The following is an 11,196-nucleotide window of genomic DNA, read 5'->3' as shown; positions in this document are numbered from 1 at the left end:
CAAGGTCCCTTCCAGCCCTAATGTCTATGAAATCTATGAAATCAAATGAGTGTCAAACATTAGATAGAAAAATATGCATTTTTTGTATTTTGGGATGGGTTTTAGGATGGTCTGTGTTTCAGGATAGATTGCCATAATATAAACTGCTACCTGAGGTTTTAAGTAGAAGGAAAACTACCCCTAGTGGCCCTACTTTCTGAAGAGGGCAAAATATGTTCCTTAGACATGCAAAATACATTTATCTATGGAAAAACATTGAAATGGAAAATTATAGCAACTAGTGAATGAAGCAATAACTTTCATCTGTGGATCTGGAAAAAAAAATCACATGTCATTTGACTCCTGTGCTGTATCAAATTCCTTTTTCTATTCCAAGAGCAGATTATCCAGTATAAATACTATGACCATTGAATGTTGCTGCATATTCAGTTTCTTGTTGCCAGACAAAAGCCAACAACATAATGGATTTTATTAATAGGAGTGTCACTTGCAAATCAAGGGAAGTGATCCTTCTGTTCTGTTCTGCTCTGGAAAGGCCTCACCCAGAGTTCTGTGTCCCAATTTTGGACCCCACACTGCAAGAAATGTGTGGATGTATAAGAATTAGTCTGGCAGAGAGTAAAAAAAAAAAATTAGATTCCTGGGAAGGAACTTATGAAAAAAGGCTGAAAGAGAATTCTGAAGAAGAATCTGAAGTACTAGAAGGGTGATTATGAAGAGGATAGACTACTCTCTGTTCGTGCCCATTCATTAATGTGCAGTAGTTAATGTGCATTTAGTTTAGTACATCCTTAATGCAGTACTAAACTAAATGTGCAGTAACCACAGTTACTGTGCAGTAGTGCCAGCACACTGTTTTTCTGTGACCATTACTGTGCAGTAGCTTATTAGCACAGTTTTTGACCAGCACACTCCTGCACAGTTATTAGGCTACCATGCAGTAGGCGTCTCATAGAGACACGCCCTCTGTGACCATCAGGGAAAGGCCAAGGAGCAATGGCCTCAAACTGCAGCAGAGGAAACTTAGGTTGACAATCAGAAAGAGTTATCTCATGATAAGGGTGGCTAAGCATTTGAACAGGCTACTTAAGAGAAGTTGTGGCATTTCCATTCCTGGAAATTTCCAAGAGCAGATTAGATATACACTTGACTAGGATAGTTTAGTCAGAGATGCCTTGAGCACAGGGCTGGACTAGATGACCTCCTGAAGTCTCTTTCAGGTCTACTTTCCAATGATTGTATGATTTCATAGATAGAATAATATTGGGAGGCTGCATAGAAAGAGTTTAAAGAGATTTGAATGATCCTGTTTGGAACAGTGTGGAATGTAGTAACAAGACATTCCAGGCATGAGATGCAGGCTTGAAAAAAAGCAAGAAGGTGAGAAGGATACAAAGACAATGGTAAGGTGGGTGCTTTAAGGAGAGCAAAAGAAGATTACACTTGATCTCAGCATTCAAGAGGCCAAGTGCAAAGCCATAAGAAACACAGTATTGCACTGAGTGGGAAGCCTGAATTTAATATGGAAAACTAATAGAAACTAACAGAGAGATTCAAAAAGAAAATGACTGTTTTGTGTTTGCAGGTGTTTTAGTTGGACAGAGTGGGAAGAAGATGGGAACCTACTAACAGGGGAGGCCATTACAGTAGTGAGGACAGAAGGGGATTATCTTTTTACCCACGTGGCTAGAAAGGAAGGATCACATTTTTAGAAGTTGTCAAAGAAGAGTCATGACACAAAAACAACAGAAATGTGAAGCAACTGAAAGATAATAAGTTGAAACATTCCTGAAATCATGTTTTGCCAAGCAGCTGGTGGTAAATTCAGATTATTAAACTTAAAAGGGAATGTAAATCCTAACTGAGAGACTAGTTCCTAATGAAGTACGCAAATGTTTTTATTCATGTTCGATTTTTTTCAAAATTATATGTATTTTCTTGAGTGAGCAAAATTAGGCTGGAAGAAGCACTGTTGAAAACTTTCTAGGACTTCCTTCTCTGATCAGGCTGGACATGCCTTAATAGTTTTTTCTCACTGCATTTCAGTACCTCTCACTACAGTTCACTTCTCTGAAGTCCCAGTTGGAATTAGAAGCTGCAAACATGAAAAATAATTGTGAAAAATCATAGCTAATTTTTGCCAAGCATCAGAAAAGATTTTGTCTCAGGCTTGCAAGTTTTGGATGAGGATTTCTTGGTTATTACTGTGCCCAAATCTGTTTATACCTCCCTAGAATCCAAATGAGACTACATGAAAAATTTTAAAAATGTTACTTAGATGGATTTCATGAGCCAGATCTCAACAAGTATAAATGGGAGTAATTCTATTAAGTCAGTGGAGTTATACCAGTCTATACCAGCTAAAACTATTCAGAAGGCAAAAATAACATTTTTGACACTCCAGTGCCAACACATATTAGAATAATAAGTTACACTGAGTCCATGTGGTATCTCACTTATCTGCTTTAGAAAAATACTTAAACAACAAAGAACACTTGCTATCCTCATTACACCAAGACAGAACTGGTATTGTGAGGAGCCTCTGTGATTTACTGTTGCTTTAAAAGTTTTAGATCGATTTAAGAAAAATTTAAAGCTGCAAACTGAATTCTGTTTTTGCAAGATTTAAGTAAGAGAAGGAAGGAGGATGGAACTTTTTCTCTTGATGCATTTATCGGGGTGTATAGTTTGAGAAGAAAAAGTGAGTATTAAAGTTTATTACAGCAGTGAGAAAAGGTTGCCATATATCCTGATTATGGGACATTTAAGTGTGTGTGTCTATAAATACTTTACAAGGGCAAGCCTGTTGTATTTGGCTTCGTCATCCTCACTCTACAAAACATGTCTTTGTACATTTATTTGCTTGTTCTTATATTCTTTTCAACTTTTTTCCAAGGATTTCAGAGAACTGTAGCCATTGCAGACTCCAACTATAACTGGTTCTATGGGCCAGAAAGCCAGTTGGTATTTCTTGACAAATTCGTCATGCGCAACGGCAGCGGGAATTGGTTGGCTGATCAGATTAGAAAGAATCGGGTGGTGGAAGGCCCAGGGACTCCATCCAAAGGACAGCGGTGGTGCACTCTTCACACTGAATTTCTTTGGTATGAAACAGAATGAATGAGTTTAAAAGAACCATGACAGCTGCTTGGCATTAGTGATTACATGTTCCTTTCAGATTTGTAATGGACTGCAGAAATGGAGATTATACTAGCCCTGTGAAACCCAAACTGTTTCCAGACAGAATAGAGGTCAGGACTGAGGAGAAATTCTGCATGTCATAAATATATGTCCATATATATAAATATTTACAATGCACAGGTCTTATATAGCCCATTTTCACTTGTTTTCCAGCTGTTGTCTGTTCTGGACAACCAGTTTCAAAGGGAATGAAATTCTTATATCTAATTACCTACATGGGTCCTAAAAAAATCATTTCATTAGTAGTATGGTTAGTTTTGTGCTTTGGTGGTTAATTAGAAGAACATTTGAAGTCTGATTTTTTTTCCTTTACATGTAGTAAAATTAGATGCTCAAAGAAGTATGTATTCTTTAAAAAGTGGCATGTATATTACTATCTAAGGAGAGGTTTGAAAAAAGAGGGGGAAAGCTGATAAAGCACATAAGGCAGTTTTTTTATATAATGTACACCTTTGTTCTAATTTGTGAGACTAGACCACCCTGCCACAGGCAAGAAATGAAAATACTTGAAGCTTTAAAACACTGATTGCTAATTCCCACTAGTTACTTGACATATACAAAGCTAAAGGGTTAATTTAGCATAGTATTTTCACTATGAGCAACATGTATGTTTAGTGGATATGATTTTATAATTATGATGTATGAGTTAAAAATTCATGAATAATTCCCCAAATATCCCTTGATATGGTGCTGATTACCTATTTAATAGAATGTGTTTTCTCTACTGTTCCCATACCCTCCCTTTCTCTTCTTATGAGAAAGACAGCCTTACTAACATCAAGAAGTGAGATGTTTGTAGTGGATTCAAGGCATGGAAATAAGCCCTAAACATACTAAGACTTCCTTTCGTGGAACCACCTTGTTCTTATTCTGTATGATGCTGTTTTGGTCAGAAGAGACACTTGTTTTGGAGTCTTTAGTAAAGAAAGTAAGCTGGTTATATAGGGCTATTGACTATGGAACAGTGTTATGCATTTAGTCATCTGGAGTTTTTAGCCTCAGAACATGTTACAAAGCTTGTGTTTATGTAAAGTAGCAATTCTCAAGTGGAGTTCCATGAGATCCTTTTAAGAGTGCCATAGGGTGCTGTGCAATACTAGCACTGTTGGAAATGCAAACATGTACATATGTTTCACAAGATACATTCAAAGATATGAAATAGTATCAATAACATTTGGACCCTCTTGTTTTCTGTCTGAGTTCTTTGCAACAAAATTGTTCTATTAAACGAAACACACAAAAAAACAAGTGATAGCTTTTTTTTTTAAATGGAGTACCACTAAATTCAGAAAGGTATGGAGAGATGTTTTAAGTCTCACAAAATTATGAAACAGCGATGTAGGGTCTGGAAGAATTTTTTGTAAAGTAGAGAGAGGAATTTTGATGGAGAAAAATCATTTCATTTACTGCTGTGGAGATAGAAGTCTTGTTGGGGCTTTACATTGTGTTTATTTATTGTGTTCCCTTAAATAATGTCAGAGACACTTCATAGGTACCTTTTTTAAAGAATAGTGTAAATATATTAAATTTACAGAAACAAAATGAGAACAATCAAAAATATAATATATTATTTTTTTAGGCATGAAGAGTCCTTTTAAAGCTAAATATATTAATTAAATCATTTCACATACATATTGACATCAGAAGTTTTTCTTTAGCCTCAGAAGAAAACAAAACTATGATAATTTTTTAAGTGATCATGTTGATGATCCAGGAAATATGAAAGAGGCAAACATTTTTGCAGATGATATTTTTTTGGGGTCAACAGCCCCATTTTTTTTGTCATCCTTTTAAAAAAATAGCGGGAGTATCTGTTATTTTAAATTTATTCCTAATCTCTTTTGCAAGGTCCAGACTTCCTATCCCCTCCAATATCTAGGCTGTTTTCAAGCTACATCTTTTGCAAGATCCAAGTTCAGTTCATCTTATTTTAACTGAATGGGCAATAATTGCACATTCATTTGAAGAAAAGAGCCTCAGAATGCGTTGATGTCCAATAGAAAACTCTTTTTTTGCAGTTCAGGATGAAGTCCTATAGCAAAGTTTTTAAGATTTCAATAGTAAACATATATCTGTGTGATATGAGCAAAATCTGTTCCCATGATGAAATTATGGATAGCTTTATTTGATATATGGTGAGATCTGTATGAAGATTATTGCAATGAGTATCATTGTGTAATGTGCTCATTTTAGCAAGCATACTGTGGACTTTATATTGTAAAACAATTATTTAGTTTAAATATTGCAGAAAACCCTGCATTTTGGAATAGGACTGAAAAATAGAGATAAAGCAAATAACTATTTTATATTTACAACTATATGTAAACCCATGTTCTTTGACTCTTAACAGGTATGATGCAAGTTTGCACTCTGTACCTCCACCAGACTATGGAATTCCAAAACTACATTATTTTGAAGACTGGGGAGTTGTAACATATGGAAGTGCATTGCCAGCTGAAATCAACAGGCCCTTCCTCTCCTTCAAATCAGGAAAGCTGGGAGGACGTGCAATATATGATATTGTTCATAAAAATAAGTACAAAGAATGGATCAAGGGGTGGAGGAACTTTAATGCCGGGCATGAACACCCTGATCAGAACTCCTTTACCTTTGCTCCCAACGGTGTCCCTTTTATTACAGAAGCCCTGTATGGGCCAAAGTATACCTTCTTTAACAATGTGTTGATGTTTTCTCCAGCTATGTCAAAAAGCTGCTTTTTTCCATGGGAAGGGCAGATTACAGAGGACTGCTCATCAAAGTGGTTGAAATATAAGCATGACTTGGCTGGGGACTGCCAGGGTAGAGTGGTTGCAGCAATGGAGAGAAGTGGTGTGGTTTTTATCAGGGGAGAAGGAGTGGGTGCTTACAACCCAAAACTGAAGTTAAAACATTTCCAAAGAAACCTTGTACTTCTACATCCTCAGCTTCTTTTGCTGGTGGACCAAATTCATCTTGAAGATGACAGCCCCCTAGAGGCAACAACCAGCTTCTTCCACAATGTGGATATGCCTTTTGAAGAAACTGTTATTGATAATGTCCATGGGGCCTTTATTAGGCACCATGATGAGATGTATAAGATGTACTGGATGGATGATGCTGGCTACAGTGAGAAAGCTACCATTGCCTCAAAAATGTATCCTCGGGGATATCCATACAATGGAACAAACTTTGTGAATGTAACAACCCACTTGCGACACCCAATCACCAGAGGAGTTTACCTCTTCATAGGACCTTCCATAGATGTCCAGAGTTTTGATGTCCGTGGAGATGCTGACCAACTGGATGTCTTCGTAACAACTAGTGAGCATTCCTATGCAATTTATCTGTGGACAGTTGAGAATGGAGCCCATTCTGTCTTTGCACAAGTTATCGCAGACCGACAAAAAATTATGTTTGACCATGTTTCTGCCATTAAGAGCTCTGCAGTGCCAGAAGTGGAAGATTATGTGGGCATTGTGGAACAGAATCTTCAGAATTTCAAGCCTGTTTTCCAGCAGCTTGAGAAGCAAATCCTGTCCCGTGTGCGCAACACAGATAGCTTTAGAAAAACTGCTGAGCGCCTGCTGAGGTTTTCAGATAAGAGACAGACAGAGGAGGCTATTGACAGAATATTTGCTATCTCCCAGCGGCAGCAGCACCAGCAGCAAGGCAGGGCAAAGAAAAGCAAAAAGGTAGCCAAAGGCTACAAGTTTGTTGATGCTGTTCCTGACATTTTTGCACAGATTGAGGTAAATGAAAGAAAAGTGCGACAAAAAGCACAGACTCAAGCACAAAATGAGCTGCCCGTGGATGAAGATGAGGAAATGAAAGACCTTTTGGATTTTGCAGATGTTACCTATGTAAAGCACAAAACTGGGGCATCACTCAAAGGTCGATCAGGACTAGCACATATGATGACCACTGCCCGAACCAGTGCATCATTAGTATCAGCTTCGTACACCCGCCTTTTCCTAATTCTGAACATTGCTATTTTCTTTGTCATGCTGGCAATGCAGCTGACCTGCTTTCAAAGAGCCAAGAGCCTACATGGCCAAAGATGCCTTTATGCAGTACTTTTAGTTGACAGTTGTATATTATTGTGGCTGTATTCATCTTGTTCCCAGTCACAATGTTAACAAAAGACCATGTACTACTTGACCAGTTTATGGTCATATATGTCTATGCAAAAGCATTAACCCTAATAGGGCCAGAGTTTGTTTGTTCCTTTTCTGAAACATTCCAGGAGGCAGCTGGGGAGAGATTGATTTCACACCATGAGAGGAAGGAAAGTAATGGGGCTCGTAATGCATTCCTCTGAGAATTAAGTGCTCTTCATCTGTTCTTTGGGTTGGATTTAACATCTGAAGGAATGTTATGCTTTGTTCATCAGAGTACATTATATTAAGCTGTAATTAATTTTTGCAAGAAAGAAATAGAATCCTCTTTTATGGGACTTTTGTTTCCTAAGAGCTTTGGTTTTATACACAATTTGGTTTGCATAGTTTAATTTCAGACTGCTGCAGAGACCTATAAATAGGCCCTGTTTTAATTTGCAGGCCCAGCTCACTAATATCCTGGCCCAATCATGGCAGGGGCCACCATTGTCATACCCAGATCATGGCACCCCATCCCCTCCCCAGGCCCCCTAATTGTCTGAGGGGGAAGATTTAAGGTCAGGTTTAATTGCAGCAGCAGAAGCCTTGCTCCCAAGGCCTCAGCTCACTGCTGAGAAGCCCATGGCCCCCACGCCTCCTCCCCCCCAACTCACTGGACTAAGATGTTTTTGGTTTGCCTGGATTTCGTCTTACTGAAGGCAGAGAGTAGCATGATTGCATCAGGGAAGCAGGCAGGCAAGAGGCTTTATCCTGGGCTTGGAAACTGCTGGCTTCCTTGGGCAGAAAGCCCTGGTGCTAAACTGTGTGTGTGCGCACATGCGTATGTTCTCTCCCCCCAGCCCCTGGCACCCCAGTTTTCCTACCTGGAGAAGCAAACAGCCCCTCCCCTACCCAGTGCCAAGGCCCAGAGGATGGAGAAGGCAGGCAGCCCTCAGGTGCCCCCAACCCTCCATGCAATCCCCAGGTGCCCTAGTTTTCCTACCTGGAGGAGCAAACAGCCCCTCTCTTACCCTTCCCCAAGCTCTTTCCTCCCCCTGTCCCTTGTGCAACCCCTTCCCCCTTCCCCTGGGCTGCCAGACTTTTGCTGCTGGCTGAAGAATGCTGGGGAAGTTGACAGCAAGCAGCCATATCATGGCATTTAATTGCAAATCACATTTTTCATAAAAATCACTTAATTTCATGATTTTCACAACAAAATGTGAAATTGCAATTTAAGCCAAGCCCTACCTATTAATGTGGCATCCTTTTTTCAAAGATAAGGTGTGCAGAGAGCTGCAAGTAGAAGATTTTATTCTTTTCCTTCAAACAGTGGCAATGCATAGGGGGTGCACATGCAGCCTCTGACAGTGCTGGTGTACCCCCTGACAGCAGTGTTCCTGGGCAGAGGGGGTGCAGGCGAAGCACTGGTGCCCCCTTGAGAGCATTGGCTGGGGAGGAGTGTCCCAGGAGAGGCAGTGCCCCCACGGCCGATCCCACCGACCAAGAATTGCCAGCAGTGCACTGCTTCCAGTTGTGGGTCAGCAGAATGAGACACAGGGTACCCCAGCCCAGCCTGCGGGATCGGTCACAGGGGACGCCCCCCAGTTGCTGACTGTCCTCTGGGGGGGAGGGGGGCAAGTGCCCCCCCGACTCAGGAGGCATCACTTGCCCATGCCTTCAAATCAGAGAGCATAGAGCAGCCTGATCAAATTACTTTAGAGCCCATTTATCATGATACCTCCTCTGTGCCTTCAAAAACAGTCACTGTAGGAAAGAGCAGTTTGTTTCACTGGTGACTGAGAGAAAGACAGTTTCAGTGATCAACAGATGCCAGAAAGAGGCAGCCAAGGCCCTAATTTTATGTCTATACATCTTTACTGTGGAGTTGACTAATTAGCTGTGTAGTAAAACATCACAGTCTACACATGCACTGATATTAGGGTGCAGTAAATGAACTCCAACATAGAACAGTACTGTAACAGACAGTACTATCCTTGGCAGAGTAATTACGTGCACTCAAATGTATGTGTAGACTGTGATGGGCTGGCTGGGGCACAAGGAGGCTACAGTGCTGGGGCTGCCTGCTGCCTAACCCCACACTGTAGCACTCTCATATCCTAGCCACTCAGAACCTGGGGCTGATCCCTCAGGTCCCCTGCCAGCCCAGGGCTGCTTTGCCCCAGCCCATAGTGCTGTGATCCTGGGTATACATGTAAATGCTGTGCCCAGGAGCAGCTAACTCCAGCGTGTACTATGAATTAATTGCACATGTAGATGCACCCAGGGAGTATCATTCTGAACCTCTTCCCATTTCTCAAATCAGGTGAAATTTGGAAAAGGGTGAACACTGCTGTCATTTGTTCTTGATTTTATAGAACAGAGTTTCTTAAACCTTTTCACAGTTTTAAGCACATCTTAATCAGGAAATTAACTTTTAGGTCATCTTCCCTTTCAGATGCTATTGGAAGAAAACCCTAACCATGTGGCAACTCCATTAATTGCCTATGTGGGGGGAAAAGCTGTATTAAGCAAGTATTTAATGTATTTATAGCTATTTATGTAACTGGAAACACAGAACAGCTAGAACCATGCAACCAGGCAGCTCTCTGCCAATCATTAGGAACACAGGGATGAATAATTTGGGGATTGCAGAATAACATGGCTTCTGAAATAAATTAGTTTGGCACCCTCACTTGCTCAGTTTGTGAAATTGATTATAAAAAAAAAAGCTATAGATACCTGGGAAGGGATTCAGAATGGGCAGACTATAGAGCTGATATATTTTGTACATCTATACATCAAAAGAAAAATCAATCGTTTGAGTACATTTTGCTAAATAAACAAATTATAATTTTTCTCTTGCATATATTTGTTTTCCTTTGTTGACTAAACTATTTGTCCTAGTCATTTAAGAAATTAAGTGATGGTTATTAACACTGGGTTCAAGTCACAATACACTTGTGGATGACCTTCTCTGAATTTCATCTTTTGGGTTCCTCCAGCTAAAGATGACTTTTTAATGGAATTAAGACAGACAAGATACATTTCAAATGTGGAGACACCCTAGGAATCTCAATGTACAAGTGGCTCATTGGTTGTTGCACAGGTTGGAATAGGACCTTGTTCAGTGATATAGATGCCTAGAGCCTGGGTAAATGCCTCTTAGAGGTAAAATAATATCTGGCCTCCGGAGTTTAATAGTGTCATCTAAACGAGTTGTGTTCAACTTCTGTCTGGCAGACCAAATCTGGCCAACAGAGCCATGCCCTGCAGCCGTCAGGGCTCCCCACAGGTCCAGAAATTTGGCAGTGGAAGTGAGCAGTGGCCGCATTAACTGCCACTCCCCTGCTGCCAGATTTCCAGACCCATGGGAAGCCCTGTGGGCTCAATAATGTGGCCCTGCACACCAGATCCTATTCCACCTTAAAAGTTTTCACAACAGCTAGTAATAACTATGTGTGTCACCTCAGTCAAATTCTAATCCACTCAAAAGTCATAGACGTACACAGAGAAACAAATTTTCAGTAGTAGCTACAGGCACAGCTTTTGGCTGAACAGGAAAGTGAGGGTGATCTAGTTAAAGATTAGGCTCTGACCCTGCTCTGTGTAGTCATAGCTCTGAAAAAAAAATTCTTCATTTTCCCTTTCCAAAAACAAGGTGCCTATCTTGCTTGGGGACATAGGTGCCAACTCCATGGGTGCTCCAGGGCTCAAGCACTGCCCCCCAAAAATTAACTTGGCACCCACAAGCCACAGCTGTTTTGGTTTTACACGATCCATGTTAGATCTCTGTTATGTTAAACACTTCCCTAGACCAAGGTGTTACAAGCTTAGTATTAGTAGGTGGCAGAAGCACGTTATGTGGCTGCAGAGGAAGGTGGCATTAGACTGATGCACCGTGATTCATGGTGAGGTAGTGGAT

The 11,196-nt window shown here is 40.4% G+C and overlaps 1 protein-coding gene across 3 annotated transcripts in view; it reads left to right on the top strand.

Annotated features, from left to right (window-relative positions):
* Window positions 1-10,136, top strand: part of LOC109299575 (dermatan-sulfate epimerase) — a 435,657-nt gene extending 425,521 nt beyond the window's left edge. For all 3 annotated transcript variants that reach the window (XM_019520065.1, XM_019520063.1, XM_019520064.1), the window contains 2 exons: window positions 2,897-3,104; window positions 5,552-10,136. In XM_019520065.1, the coding sequence (XP_019375610.1) occupies window positions 2,897-3,104; window positions 5,552-7,316 (1,973 nt within the window). In that variant the 3' untranslated portion in view covers window positions 7,317-10,136. The remainder of the gene's footprint in view (window positions 1-2,896; window positions 3,105-5,551) is intronic.
* The last annotated feature ends 1,060 nt before the right edge of the window (window positions 10,137-11,196 follow it).

This window comes from Gavialis gangeticus, unplaced genomic scaffold, assembly GCF_001723915.1.
Source record: "Gavialis gangeticus isolate Ggan-Ray unplaced genomic scaffold, GavGan_comp1, whole genome shotgun sequence".
NCBI lineage: Eukaryota > Metazoa > Chordata > Crocodylia > Gavialidae > Gavialis > Gavialis gangeticus.
The sequence above is the reverse complement of the archived record's forward strand: the minus strand, read 5'-3'. Positions and strand labels throughout refer to the sequence as shown.